This window comes from Sturnus vulgaris, unplaced genomic scaffold (genome assembly GCF_052056855.1).
Source record: "Sturnus vulgaris isolate bStuVul1 unplaced genomic scaffold, bStuVul1.hap1 Scaffold_195, whole genome shotgun sequence".
Classification (NCBI taxonomy): Eukaryota; Metazoa; Chordata; class Aves; order Passeriformes; family Sturnidae; genus Sturnus; species Sturnus vulgaris.
The window spans coordinates 1119242-1134002 of NW_028276170.1; the positions used below are offsets into that span (position 1 = coordinate 1119242).

The following is a 14761-nucleotide window of genomic DNA, read 5'->3' on the forward strand; positions in this document are numbered from 1 at the left end:
GCTTCTACCTGTGCAAGAAGGTGAGAGGGGGTCCTAACGAGTCGTGGGCCCCCTCCTCCAGAGCCTGTGTGCTCCCCCTGGGGAACCCTGGCTCAGTGTTACCCCCTTTTCTCTGCCCACAAAGCTCCTGTCCCAGCAGCCGCTGCAGACCCTGCTGTCACCATCCGCTATTAATGCAGAGCGGGGGTCGTGATGGTTCTTTTGATCTCAAAGGTGCAAACAGGCAAAATGCAGGGGACAAAATCAGTTTATTCAACAGCAGAAAATCAGTTTATTCAACAACAGCAATGCATTTCATCAAATGCCAACAATTCAGTTACGGTAAAGGGGAGAGGTATAGGAAACAAAGTATAGGGAAAGGGGAAGGAAAGGAAGGGATGGGAGAATAGCTACCAACAGATGAGACGGGCGTCCTCACGGGTCATCCGATAGACGAGTCTTCGTCCGTGGGGAGATCTCAGGGGTCTTCTCCAGGGGGTCTTCATCAGTGGAGAGATCTCAAAGGGTCTTTCCCAGAGGGTCGCTCTTTTATAGCCCTTCTCCAAAGCGAGTGGCCTCTGGCCAAGAGGTGGGAAGTTTTATGGACCATTGTGTGGTGCTGCAGGAGACAGGTACGGACAAGCAGTCCTCAGTTGGTACAACACAGTCTCTGGTTGGTGCCACAACAGCACAGTCCAGTGAACACAATACACCAGCACACAGTCACGAGCATCCACCTTGGCCCGGCCAGTAAACCATTGTCCAGAGTCAGCCTGGGTGGGGTCCTCGAGGTCTCCTTGCGACGGTCGGGAGGCAAAATCGAGGGGAATTTCGGACCGACCCTTACACCTGCCCAGGTGGGGAACACTGGGTGCTGTGAGTCTGCCCGGCAACCGGTGAGTCATCACAGCTGCTCTCTCTCATTGGCTGAATCTTCTTCATCGCATTCTCTGATTGGCTGAGGACAGCCCCGGGAGTTGAGAGAAGGAACAGGAGAGATCCCGCCCCGAGCACCGGCACGGGAACAACAGAGCCAGCCTGGGCACAGCGAGGGAATTTATTATAACCAAATCACAGCAGCACAAGGAGAAGGGAAAGAAATCTCTCCAACCCCTTTCCCCTATCCAACAGGGATCACCAGAGCTCTGCCCAACGGGGGTCACTGGGGATCATCCAACACCGATCCTCCCATGGGGGATGGAGCTGGAGCAGAGCACGAAGCTCTTCCCACACTCGGGGCACTCACAGGGCTTCCCTTAGTGGTGACTCCGTTGGTGTTGGGTCAAGGTTGAGCTCCTGGAGAAGCTCTTCCCACACTCAGGACACTCGTAGGGCCTCTCCCCAGTGTGGATGCGCCGGTGGACAGTGAGATGGGAGTTCTGCTTGAATCCCTTCCCGCAGTCAGGGCAGGAGAATGGCCTCTCCTCTGTGTGAATCCGCTCATGTACGAGGAGATTAAAGGTGGTCTGAAACCTCTTCCCACACTTGGGACACTTGTAGGGCCTCTCCCCAGTGTGGATGCGCCGGTGGAGAGTGAGGGTGGAGTTGCGGTTGAATCTCTTTCCGCAGTCGGGGCAGCGGAAGGGCCTCTCATCTGTGTGAATCCGCTCATGTCTGACGAGAGTGGAGCTTCTCTGAAACCTCTTCCCACACTTGAGACACTCGTAGGGCCTCTCCCCAGTGTGGGTGCGCCGGTGTTTTCTCAGGCTGGAGCTCCACCCAAAGCTCTTCCCACATTCCAAGCAGCTGTAGGGCCCTTCCCCTGTGTGGATCACCTGGTGCCGGATCAGGCTGGAGCTGTAGTTGAAACTCTTCCCACATTGCCCACACTGGTAGGGCTTTTCCCCAGTGTGGATCACCTGGTGCCGGATCAGGCTGGAGCTGTCGGTGAAGCTCTTCCCACATTCCCCACACTCGTAGGGCCCTTCCTCTGTGTGGATCATCTGGTGCCGGATCAGGCAGAAGCTGTCTCTGAATCCCTTCCCACATTCCCCACACTCGTAAGGCTTTTCCCCAGTGTGGATCATCTGGTGCTGGCGCAGGTTGGAGCTGTTCCTGAAGCTCTTCCCACAATCCCCACACTCATAGGGCTTTTCCCCAGTGTGGACTCTCTGGTGCCGGATCAGGCTGGAGCTGTTGATGAATCCCTTCCCACATTCCCCACACTCATAGGGCTTTTTGCCAGTGTGGATCCTCTGGTGCTGGATCAGCTGGGAGCTGTACCTGAAACCCTTCCCACATTCCGAGCACTCGTGGGGCTTCTCCCCTCCAGGAGGCTTCTCCACCAGCTCTGAGCTCTGCCTGGATCTCCGGCCGCCTTCCTGGCTCAGGGAGGGTCTTTCCTCCTCGCAGCTCCCTGGGCTGGGTTTGCAGCCCCTCCTCAAGAGGGATCTCCGGGGCTTTTCCTCCTCCATCTGCCAATGCCTTGGGAATGACAAATCCTGGTTTGGGGAAAAAACAAGAGAAGAGTGTGTTGGGCTGGGTGTTCCTCCTTGTCCAAGTGCAACTCAGGAACTCATTGGGCATCTTGTGTCTGTAAGAACCTCCAAAACACCAAGATTCAAACCAAAAATCCTCCAAACATCATGACGCAGATCAAAACCCCCACAAACACCAAGATTTAGCCAAAACCCTCTCCAAAATAGAAAGATTCAACTGCTGCAAAAAACCAAAGCACCAACATTTAGCCAAATAAAGCTCAGAAATACCAAGATTAACCCATGTGAAAATCATGGATCCCCCTCTCCGGTCACCTGCTGCATGTGATGGGGACAATGCTCCTGAGGCCTGGGGAGAGGCTGCAGATACAGGGAGGGGGGAACCTTGTGCTCCTTCCTGTTTCTTCTCTTCCTACTCCTGTGTCCCTACTCTTCCTCCTATTATTCCTCTTTCTCCTGCACAATCCCACCTGCTCCTCCCACGTGCATCCATGGCTGCTTTAGGAACACAATGGGACCTTCACAAGCCCTTGCACTCCCAGAGCTCAGGTCAGGTTGAAAGAACAAACAGGAAATAAAGAAACACCTTTGGAAGCTGGTGATAGAAGCCAAGATGCCATGGCTATGGCTTTTGCCATTGGCTTTGGCCAGAAAAAGTGCCAGATCCAGGGCAGATATTCCATTATCTCCCTTGGAATTGGTGTGTGAAATTTTTTACCCTGGTAATTCTCCATCTAGTGGAGAATAATCCTACTTTTGTGTTGTCAGTTAGGTTTGGGCCAAGGATGTGACAAGCAATTTTTACTCCTTGGAGAAGAAGTAGGAAAATCTTGATTGCATTGGAAATTTTTGTGTATATTTTTGAATGGCTCTTAATGATGGCAACATTTCCATATGGGTTTTTCCATGTTCACGTTTAGGGTGGATTTTGCAATACCAGAAAAGCTTTAAAGGTGATGCTTCAATGCATAAACATTTAAGAAATATTGTTAAAAAGGAAAAAAAAAAGGCAAAAAATAATGCAGATTGTGGGGGTGCACTTGTGGATCACCCAATGACTGCTCTGGAATAGAAGCATTGGATCCAGGCACAGCCAGGAGAGGAGCTTTAGAAATGCAAATTAACACTGATAGGGCAAATTGTGCACCATGTACCAGGGTCTTGTTCCCTGGGAGAGGAATTTCGCTGATTTCCTCTGCCCCTCACCCCCAGCTCTGCCTGCTTGCACAGATGGAATTTGCACAACTAAAGGCAGAGCCCATAGTGAGAATATCTGACTGCAACAGAAATTGGTTAAGCTGCAAAGAGAAACAGCAAAGGAAAACGTTGTGAAAACTTCATGAAAAATGTGGGAGGGGGGAATAATCCCTCTCCCCAGTCCAACATGTGCTGTCACTGTTCAGAGAAATCAGTTGGGAATCCAAGTATTTGATGATTATTTAGAGAAAAGTGGTCAACTGATGCAGCCCTGGCTGGAGGGAGCACCCAAAAATGGGAAAAAGATGAACGGCCACCAGAACAAATCCTACAACACCACGGACCAGCCCCTGGAAGCCCTAATGATTTCGTATCAGGAGACAAAAAAAATCCATCCATAATTTGAGTGGCATAATTAGGTTAAAAACTGCCCTCGAAATAATAACTAAACAGACAGCTCCAGCTCCTGACTTTACTGCCCACCAATCCAAGGAAATGAAGAATGAGACATGTCACCATGGGATAGAATCAGATTATCTATTAAAAGAAGGAGAGGAGTTTGTGGAAAATTAAATGATTGAAACTGCTATTTGCAAACAGATGATAACCAAAAAGTGGTGAAACAGATAACAAAGGAAAGAAGAAAACAGCTCATATTCCAAACCAAATGTAGAAAGGATGAGAATGGGACACGTTTCTGTGGTTCCCTGGCACACCATGGGTTAAACGAATGCTGTTCCTCCTCTGACGTGCTGCAGCAACTCTCATCTTTTTACCATGCACTGAGTGCAGCTCATTCAGCAGGTGAGCAAGGGGACGCAGGTGGCAGCCAGGCCTCCTGATCCAGAAACGGCTACAAAAGGACAGGGAATGAGGTCACTGAGAATAATCCCAAAATCAAAGAGGATCCAGGAAAAGAGACTAAGTCAATGGTAATAAAGTTAGTAAAGATAATTATTGAGAAAATGAGAAGAGGGTTTGAACAGAGTAAGATGAATGTGCCTGGAGACAGGGCCAGGAATTTGTACAAAAGGAAGTAACAAGACAAACCATCATTTTCAGAAAATTAATTGGTACGGACAACTGCTCAGCCAAGATCCTTCTCAATTCCTGAACTTCGAGAAGGAGAAACACTTAACAGAGCCGGGAATATCGGATGTTATACAAAAGGAGGGGTGCATATTAACGAGGGCATGAAGTAGGCGGATCGCGAAGTCTGAACCCTCCAAGTACCTCAGGCAGTGGGGAAAGGGAGAGGGAGATCCGGCCGGGAAAATGAGGATAAAAAGGCGGCTGCGTTTTAGAGACCGCATGGCAAATGCCGCATGGCCTCTCCCCTTGTTCATGAATAAAGTCACTTTTACAGGACTCCTCTGTCTCTTTTGTGCACACAAACCTCTCGCCACGTGAATTATCCCGTAGAGCCCCAGAGACAAGGGCAGCTACCTCTGTGCTACCCACAGCAACCGGGACGAGCCAGCGCTGCTCCGGCATCGGCTCCTGCCGAGGCTGCAGGTGGGTCTGGGCTCCATCCCGGACTCACCCCCAGCTCCCAGCGCCCTCAGCTCCCGCTCACCCCGAGCTCCCGGCGGTTCAGGGCAGCAGCGGTTCCTTGGCCTCCTGCCCGCTCCTCAGGCGAGGTTTCCGAGAAATGGCGGAGCTCGGGCAAAGGGAGCAGAGTCCGTGCCGCGTGCAGAGCCCGCCCCTCGCGGCGATTGGCTGATTCCGCTGTCACTCCTCGAATTCGCGCGCTGATTGGGCAGAGCCGGGGAGAGCCCGGCCCCGGGGCCGCCGCCACCAGGAGACAAAGAGCGAGCGAGGGGGACGGGGCTTGTATGACTTGGAGCAAAGGATAAATCCATCTCCAACAAAAGATGTTCTTAACAAGCAAAAAGATTTTCACAGACAAACAAGAAAGCTGGCGTGGCAAGTAGAGAAAAGATCTCAGAATTTTCCAATGCAAGAAAACTGAAAAAGTACTTCGAGCTTAAAGTGTGTCATACTAACCTTTGGTGATTGGACAATAGTAACATGAATATGGTAATGTTAGTAGTAAGGATAGGCTATAGGTAACAGTAAAGGATGCTCTGTAATGGAAAGTATAGAATGCAGTGTAACCAGAACTAGAGAAGCTTCAGACGAACCTACAGCTGTGGCTGAAAAGGCTCCACGACCTGTGAATTGCGGTATCATCTGGATACAAAAAACAGCATTTTAAAGAGCCGTCTGGAGCCCCACATAGCTCGTTTTGGCTCTTACAGACGGGCACACACAGACACACAGACACACAGACACAGACACACAGACACACACACACACCCACCTAGGCACAGTCTCCACTAATGCTCACCTGCCCACAAGCACAAGACCTGTTGTCCTTAGAGAGCTCGTGCACACGAACACGTGCAGTGTCATTGACACACGGATGTCCCACACAGAGCCGTGCTCACCCTTGCGGAGCTGTGCACACCTACAAGCACAGAGCTGTGCACAGACTCCACACACGTGTACACAGCAGTGCACAGATGTGAACAGTGCTGTGCACACCCGCACACATGGACACTGTGCAAAGCAGGACGGGCACTCTTACATCTGGACACGCTAGAAAATATCCGTGTGTGCAGCTGTGCACACTGACACACGTGTGCACTTCGGTGTCTGTGTGTGCACACAGAGCTCTGCACACTGGCACACGTGTGCACTGCACTTTTCTAGAGCCCTCCTGGCCCCGACCCCCCTGTGGGTCTCTCTGTGGGGTCATGACACGGTGGGGATGGGGACAGGAGAGGGGAGTATGGACGGGACATTGTGGCAGAGTTCATGCCTACAATTAGTTAAAATATGTCACTAGAACTTCTTCTCACTTCCCCAACCCTCCCCCACACACATACTCGAAGACAGGTCCCGCATTCCTGCAGGTAACACAAGGCTGCACAAAACCCTGTGATTGGGGACAATTTCTTGGTTATTTCCCTCTGGCGAGGCTCAGGGGGGGACAATGGGACTGTTCCTCTCCTCTCATGTTTTAGGGGCAACCAACCCTGTTCCTTTCTTCATCTCACTCTCTGCAGAGCTCTGCCCACCATCATTCGCCTTTAATGAAGAAACAAAAGACAACCTAGAAATCTCCCTCCCAGTGCAAACAACACACAGAGAATCTGTGCTGGAAACAGAACACCCGCGGTGAACAGTGAGCTTGTTCTGCACAAACAGGAAAGGCCAGGCCAGTGCCCACATGAGTCGAGTCACATTCAGTGCTTGCCACCCTCCCAGGCAATATTCAACCTCTCAGCCTCACAGACCTCTGTTCTAGTACTCCCAGTGGGGTCCTGGAAAGAGAATGGTGGCACATCTACTGCCTGCTACCCCCCTCTAGGCAATATTCAACTGTTTAGTTCACAGACTCATCTTCCAGCAGTCTTAGTGGGGTCAGCAGAGCCACTTCCCACTGCTGGGGGCAAAGAGCACCCTCTGTGCCTTTGTGGTGGGAGCAGACAGTGTTGTCTCAAAGAAAAGGTCAGAGAGAGACCAAGCTGGACCTCTGCCTCCTGCCCCTCACCCCACAAGGGAAGAAGGGCACAAAACTGAGAATGCTTTTTTTCTTTTCGGTTCTGTCTTTTCCAGGAGCTTGACTAGCTCGAAGGAGAGGATTAGAAGGATTTCTTGAGGATCACTGCCAGTGCACAGCACACATGGCATCCCTCACCCCTTACATCATCATGGGATGGAGGGGTAGGAACCAACCACAGCCCTACCCCACTGCTCCAGAAGCCAAAACCCCCATGCAAGCATTTAGTTATGGCCTTCTTAGAGAACCACATTCCCACCCAAATCTTCCCCTCTGCAGCAGCTCATTCCCACAGGAACTGGCAGAGCAGATGGGCTTTGGACATTGGCTGGCTTCCATTGCACTCCTTGCCCTGGAGCTGGCACGGCAGGAGAAGGGCTCTGGTGAACCTTCTCCTCCTCCCATGTAGGCTCTAACCCAGCTGCCACAACTTCAAGTTCTCAGAGCACTTCTGGGCTCTGAGCAGCGGCCACGGGAGGAGGAGATGCAGCTCCAAAGGCAGCAGTTCCCAGGCCCAGCTCCTGCCATCCCAGTGGGGCTGCTCGGTGGTTCAGGAGAGGAAGGGAAGGGCAAGTGCAGGTGGCAGTAGCTCATTTCCGACTGAAAGAGGGAAAGGTAATTTATTCACTTGGAAATCATTGCATTCAGGCTCTTATTTTAACCTGAAAGGGAAGTAGCACCTTCTTGTGTTTAATTTGGGTGAAGAACAAATGTTACATTTGATATGGTAAGCAGTTCAATTATCAGAGGGAAAGTGTACAGCAAAATTAGTGTTCACAGAGAGAGAGAAAAGTCAGGAGGTAGCAAAAGAGAGGAGGAAAAGAAAGCACACCCCAAGCCAGTGTTTTTCCCAAATGCAGGGTTTTTTGTTTGTAGGGAATGGGGTGCAGAGTAGCTTTCCCTTGAGATTCAGGACTGAGAGGCCAGAGATGGAAAAGTTTTTCAGTGAGAAATCCCCTCTCCCAGATCTCTACAAGAGCTGTTCTTTAGCTTTTACATGGATGTTTAAAACCTGACATATCCTTTGCTCATGTGACTCATCCCACGACCAGTAAACATAGCTGGACTTAATTACTCTCTTAGTCTGTTCTATTACACAACTCTATATCATCTTAAGTTCTTTGGTGATGGAGTCATATTTCCACCGGGCTAGTTTTCTTCCCGGGGGGCTAGTTAAGGGTCTATCTGTTGACATATTTCCATTTCTTTTTCCCCTAGTGAATTCCTTCCTTGCTCTTAGTCCCATTCTTCCCGCCAATCACCGGTTTTCACAACAAAAGCCGCCTTCCCGACAGACAATTACAGGTCCTTGAAAGCAAAGCTGGACTACCAGGAATGTTTTTACAGATCAAGATCTGATTTCTTAGGAGCATTAGTGTTAAATAAATGAGGATTTTCTCAAGAACTGTCTGAATGTTCCCACTGTTCTGGATTTGACTGAGCTTCCTTTCTTCCCAGAAAGTGGCACAGGGATGGGATTGGATGCAGGATGGGAATGCTGTGTATGACAGGGAGAGAATTTGGTTGTGGCTAAGCAAGGCTTGCCCTCCTCAAGGACTCTGCAGGGTCCTAGAAGCCACTCAATATCCCATGCTCTGCCATCGAGGAGGTGACAAAGAGCCTGGAGGGAGCCTGTCCAGGACAGCCCAAGGGACTGGACAGAGGGATATTCTCGGTGCTGGGAGCACCTGGATGTTGGACCAGCCAGCTCCTGCTGCCTTTTGGTGGTGCCTGAGCAGGGCTGTGACAATGCCAGGGACATCCTGCAGTGACATCTCCCCTGTCCGTCTGGGCGTGCGCTCGGTCCCAAAGCTCACCCTGATCCTGATCTCAATCTCACTCCATGTTGAGACACACTCACTCTCCTGGATTTAATCTCATCCCAGTGCCAGACTCGTGCAGCCCCAGAGCCAATCTCAAGGCCAGGCCTAAGGCAAATGGCACATTTAGCCTTAACCCCAATTCCAGCTCTAATCTAAAACCCGGCTCTAACTGCAAAGCCCAGCCCCAATTCCAGCCCCTACCAAATGCTCAGCCCTAAACCAAATGCCACGTTTAGCCCTATGCCCAAAGCCAGCCCCAATTGCAACTCTAAACCCAATCCCAATGGCAGTCTCAAGCCCTAAGTGCAGCTTTGAGTGCCAGCCCACACTCCAATGCCAGCTTTAGCTTGAATTCCCAAACTCAGCCCCAATTCCTGCCCTAAGGCCAACACCGTTCTTAGTCCTAAGCCCAATGGCAGCCCCAGTCACACTCCCTAGCCCAAGCCCGGCTCTGAACTCAAGATCACTGTGATAAATATATTACACTGTCGGCTTTAGCAATTGTTAGAGTGAATACTATGTGTTTTCTAAGGTTGACTTCTGTAAAAGAAGTTTTCCTAAAGTTTAGACATCTTTTAATGCGAATGTTGTGTTGTGAATGTTGGTGAAGAGTTGTTGTAATGTTAAGATTAACCAGTGAAGGAATTCACAGCTGTTGAATGTATTGAAAAGTAACAAATGATGAGGACTGGGAAAACTGCACATGCTTGAAAAAGGTAGGACAGGGGAGAAACTCTGTTGAAGTGTTTGAATATGTATAGCCTTTTGTAAATATGTATTGGGCTGATGCAATACCCAGGTGGGCAGGGGGTAGTCTCTGCCCTCACCAATTCGGGTGGACTGGCACTGGCTCCATCCCCCTCTGATCTAGGGGGGCCAGTGCAGTCGCTGTTGTTACAGATGAGCAATGTGGTGGTTGGCTCTCACAATTAAAGGATGAACAGTGTGTGTATGTTAAGATAAGTTTTGTGGATGTATAATGATGTTATTGTAATATATCCTCCCATAGTCCTCTTTCCCCTCCCCCTTGCATTGTTGTCACAACATGGCTCAGGCAGTCGGGGCATTTGGGGAGGGCCGGCTTGTTCCTACACCTGACCTCCAGTGCAGATGTAAGAAAGGAGTCTCCAGCAATGGACGGCAAAGAAGGAGTTCAGCGACAAGACTTTGGGAGGGCCCAGGGGCACAAAAGGCAGAACATCCATTCTGTAGGGGAGCACGTGGGGGTTTAGTCCTGTGCTCCCAGCGCTGATTTTTCTCCTAATTCAGTCTTTTTCTGTATTTTTCTAAGGTTTAAGAAATTGCTGAAAGTTTTAAAAGAGCAAGCGCCGTTTCTCACACCCTGCACTGACAGGGTAGGAGGTGCAGCTGGAAGGAGGGAGGCGTGTGGAAAGCTGGTTTGAAGGGTCTCCATTTACTTCTCATTATCGTGCTCTAAGGTTTTGGAGTTTTCTGCCAGAAATCTCTCCCGTCCACTCATCCCCTGGGGTTTGGGGCAGTTTTCCCATTTTGGGGGAAATTAAAGCCATGCACAGACGCTCCTAATTAGGGGTAGTGGTAGTGAGGCTCCAGGGCTTCCCGCTGAGCCGGAGGCAGCGAACACGCGAGGCTGGGAAAGGCGTGCCGGGAGCTGCGGAGAACTTTGTTTGTGTTTCCAGGCCAATGGCATAGATGGGCTGGGAGTGGTCAGAAAGGTTAAGGCAACACATCCCATCGAATTCCTCAGCCACAGGCGGCGGCGGAGCTCGGAGGCGGCCCCAGCGCAGGTGGGAGCCGCGCTCGGTTGTGCGGGGGCTCGGGGCTCGCTGCGGGCCGAGGGGGCGGCAGGGGGCTCTGGCGGGTTGGTTGTGCCGGTGCCGGCCCGTGTTGGCGCTGGGCTGAGGGCGCTGCGGGAGCGGCTGCCCGCGGTCTCCTTCCCGCTGGGGCCTCGGCAGGAGCCGGTGCCGGAGCAGCGCTGGCTCGTCCCGGTTGCTGTGGGTGGCACAGAGGTGTCTGCCCTGTGCCCGGGGCTGTGCAGGAAAATTCCCGTGGCCAGAGGTTTGTGTGCCCGCAGGAGACAGAGGAGTCCTGTAAAAGTGACTTTATTGATGAACAAAGAGAGAGGCCATGCGGCATTTGCCATGCGGTCTCTAAAACGCAGCCTCCTTTTTATCCTCATTTTCCCGTTGCATCTCCCTCTCCCATTCCCCTCTGGCTGACGTTTTTGCAAGGTTCAGACTTCCCGATCCGCCTACTGCATGTCCTCGTTAATATGCACTCCTACTACGATATTAATCTTACTGCTTTCAATCCCTCCTTCTCTCATTTTCTCAAGAATAGCGCTTACAAACTTTCAATTTCCATGGACTCAATTTCTTTTCCTGCGCCCTCTTTGGCGCAAGGTGTCGTGCATGGTAAAAAGCTGAGAGTTGCTGCAGCACGTCAGAGGAGGAGCAGCATTCGTTTAAGCCATGGTCTGCCAGGGAACCACGGAAACGTGTCCCATTCCCTTCCTTTCCCTCTTTGGACTGGTACATGAGCTACTTTCTTATTTCCTTTGTTACCTGTTTAACCACTTTTCAGTTATCATACATTTGCAAAGAGAAGTTTGAGTCATTTAATTTTCCACAAACTCCTCCTCTTTCTGTTAATAGATAATCTGATCCAATCCCAAGGTGAAATCTCTCGTTCCTCATTTCAGTGGATTGCTTAGCAGGAAGGTCAGGAGCTGGAGCTGTCTGCTTTTTATTTCAAGGACAGTTTTTAAGCTAATTATGCCACTCAAATTATGGATGGATTTTCTGTCTCCTGATATAAATTCATTAGGGTTCCCAGGGGTTGGTCCATGGTGTTGTAGGATTTGTTCTGGTGGCCGTTCATCTTTTTCCCTTTTTTGGGTGCTCCCTCCATCCAGGGCTGCGTCAATTGACCACTTTTATCTTACGAAATCATCAGATACTTGGATCCCCAATGATTTCTCTGGATTAGCAAAAATAGCTCAGTGCTCTGTGGAGAGGGATGATTACCCCTCCCCCCTCCGCTTTTTTTCATAAAGTTTTCCCAACATTCTCCGTTTGCTGTTTTCCCTTTGCAGCTTAACCAATTTCTGTTGCAGTCAGATATCCTCACTATGGGCTCTGCCTTTAGTTGTGCAAATTCCATCTGTGCAAGCAGGCAGAGCTTGGGGTGAGGAGTAGAGGGAATCAGCCAAATTCCTCCCCCAGGCATGAAGAGTTTGGTAAATTGTCTGCGCTTTGTCTCAGCAGAGTTCGTTTGCATTTCTAAAGTTCCTCTCCTGGCTCTGCCTGGAATGAATCTTCTTTTCATCACAGCCCATCAGGTGACTCACATATTCTCTCCTTCCTCTCTCCCCTCCCCCCTCCCGCTGCTTTTCTTCTTTGGTCTCTTTTTAAAACAATATTCTATTAAATATTACAGGGCTTCTGGTTTTGCCAAATGCAGTCTAAATGTGAACAGTGAACATTACAAATTCCATACCAAAATTTTGCCATCACTAACAGCCACTCATAAACATACACAAAAAATCCCCAAAGGAATAAAGATTTTTTCTGCTTATTCCCCTAACACTAAAATGTGGTTCTCACACCCTTGGCCCAATCTTAACTGAAAATATAAAAGTAGGATTATTAAGAAAAAACATTCTAATGGTGTAATCTTGTCACCAAAACTGCGGGAGGACCCAAAACTCTTCAACACCATTTCTACTGTTAGAGAATCAAGGCATTACTTGATTCTGGCCAGGATGTGCAACAGAAATAATTTCAGCCATACATAGCCCGGGTGTGCAGAGAAAATCATTCCATGATATGTGAGTTTTACTCGATTTTCCCTTAACTTTTTACAGTCAAAAAACCTATAGAAATCCATTGGTTTTGTGTTCATTGCTTCCAAGTTGTACAATTTTAAGTATTCAATTTCCTATCGCCCCGGATTTCTTCCCCTCTATATTAATTAAGTCCGCACTCCTGGATTTCCTTCTCAGCCTTTTGCCGACCAGGCATCTCCAACTATGCCAGGGGCAGTGTCTGGGGTGGGTGTTCCTTGATGTTTGCTGATGGCCTTAATGGTCGTTATCTTTGTGAGTATCTTTTGGGCTATTCCCAGTCTATTGAGATGTTAAACTCATCTCTGTTGAGTGCAGGAATATTCCTTAGAAATCTCTTTAAAATTTGTTTCCCCAATGCAAAGGCACATGAAGCCTGAGTAGAGAAAAGAGATGTTTTAATAATTTTAACTTGCTATATTTTCCGACCATGGAATCCCCGGCAGCCCAGTGTGTGAGTGTAACTGAGGGGCAGAGTGGAATTGTGCCGTTGTCTTCCCCAGCAGCTGTGGCAGTGCAGGCACAGAAAGCAGCGAAGCTCCAGCAGTGGCAGCAAGGATTGGCCCCAGTGTGTGGAGATGCCAAAGGAGGGTGCCCAGGCAGAGGATTTCAGCAGAGGATCTGTGGGCAGGCCCAGGGGCTTGGCCCGATGTGGAGCCCTGGCTGCTGCTGCGTTGCCTTCAGTGCAGGGTCAGTGGTGCCCTCCCATGCTGCTCCTGCAGCCGGGAATTCCAAATTCCTTTGGCATGGCCCTGTTTAACATCCACATCCCATTCCAATTTCTTTTCTGACTATGGTAGAGCCATGGCTGTGGCGTCAATCACTTTGTTTTTTCATTTTCTCAAATTTTGTCCTTTTTCTTATGTCCATACAATAATATTAAGGCTGTCTGGGGTTAAAAAGTCATACAATATTCAGGCTGGAACAGAGAATCCTCAATTCAGGTCCTGCAATTCCCTGTTAATTCTCAGATTTGTCCCAGCTCCATTTTAGTGCTGGTTAATGTTAGTTCTGAGATTGCCTGGTCCCTCTGTGGGTCAATACACCACAAACCCTCAGTCAAAATATGTCCCAAATATTTAACCCTTTTCTCCAGCATTTGCATTTTTTTTCAAATACTCAAAGATGCTTTTTAGCCTGAACATTCAGCCATTTCACAGAGGCTTCTTCTACCACTTCTTGCCCTCCTGATTGCAGCAAGTCATCCACATCCTGCATTAACCCAATCCCTGGGGGTGGGGTAAATTCTTGTGATATTTTCTGCAAGGCTTGCCCCAATAAGGCTGGTGCTTCCGTGCATCCCTGCAGAAGGACCGTCCATGTCTTTTCCATTTTCCCTTCTACCTCTTGTTCCCACTCAAAGGCAAAATCCAGTTTACCATCCTGTGTAAGTGGGCATCCCCAGAAAGCATCTTTGCCATCAAGTCCTGAATGGTGTCACTGTGAGGAGGGCACCTGGTTCAAGATGATGTAAGGATGTGAGAGCCCCTGGGTGCTGGGGCCCCCTTGGGCCCTGGGGTTCATCCCTCAGGGGCTGTAGAAACTCTGCCATGGCCTTTGCCTTCCCCTTGGCCTTTTCCTCATCCCTTCTTGCATTCCCCTGCTGTGCCTTTGTGACCAAGTGCTCCAGGGGCTTCTTCTGCCCCTCCTGCAGCCCCCTCAGTGCCTGGGGGTGCTCATCCTCTGACAGCTGCTGAGCTTTCTGCTAAATCATTCCTTTCTGCAGTGACCCAAAGAAAATGCTTAAAAGCTAATCTGGATGCTTGCACGTCCAATGCCCATTTCCCAGCTGTTCCTTTGTGCTGCTGCTCCTTGTGCTGTGGCTGCCGTGGCCAGCCCGTATCCCAGAGCCGGTGCCTGTCCTGCCGCAGTGTCCAAACGCGGCCCCCCCGGCGGGCAGGGCCGGCAGCTCCACGGGGCCGGGCAGCGGCCG

At 50.0% G+C, this 14761-nt stretch overlaps 1 protein-coding gene across 1 annotated transcript; it reads right to left on the bottom strand.

Moving 5' to 3' along the window:
- Positions 1 to 229: 229 nt before the first annotated feature.
- On the bottom strand, positions 230 to 5261 carry LOC148217980 (uncharacterized). The gene is made up of 2 exons (XM_088158092.1): positions 5191 to 5261; positions 230 to 2420 (listed from the first exon to the last, which is right to left on the bottom strand). The coding sequence occupies exon 2, from the start codon at positions 2391 to 2393 to the stop codon at positions 1236 to 1238; it is 1158 nt and encodes a 385-aa protein (XP_088014218.1). The 5' UTR covers positions 2394 to 2420; positions 5191 to 5261; the 3' UTR covers positions 230 to 1235.
- Between the last annotated feature and the right edge of the window lie 9500 nt (positions 5262 to 14761).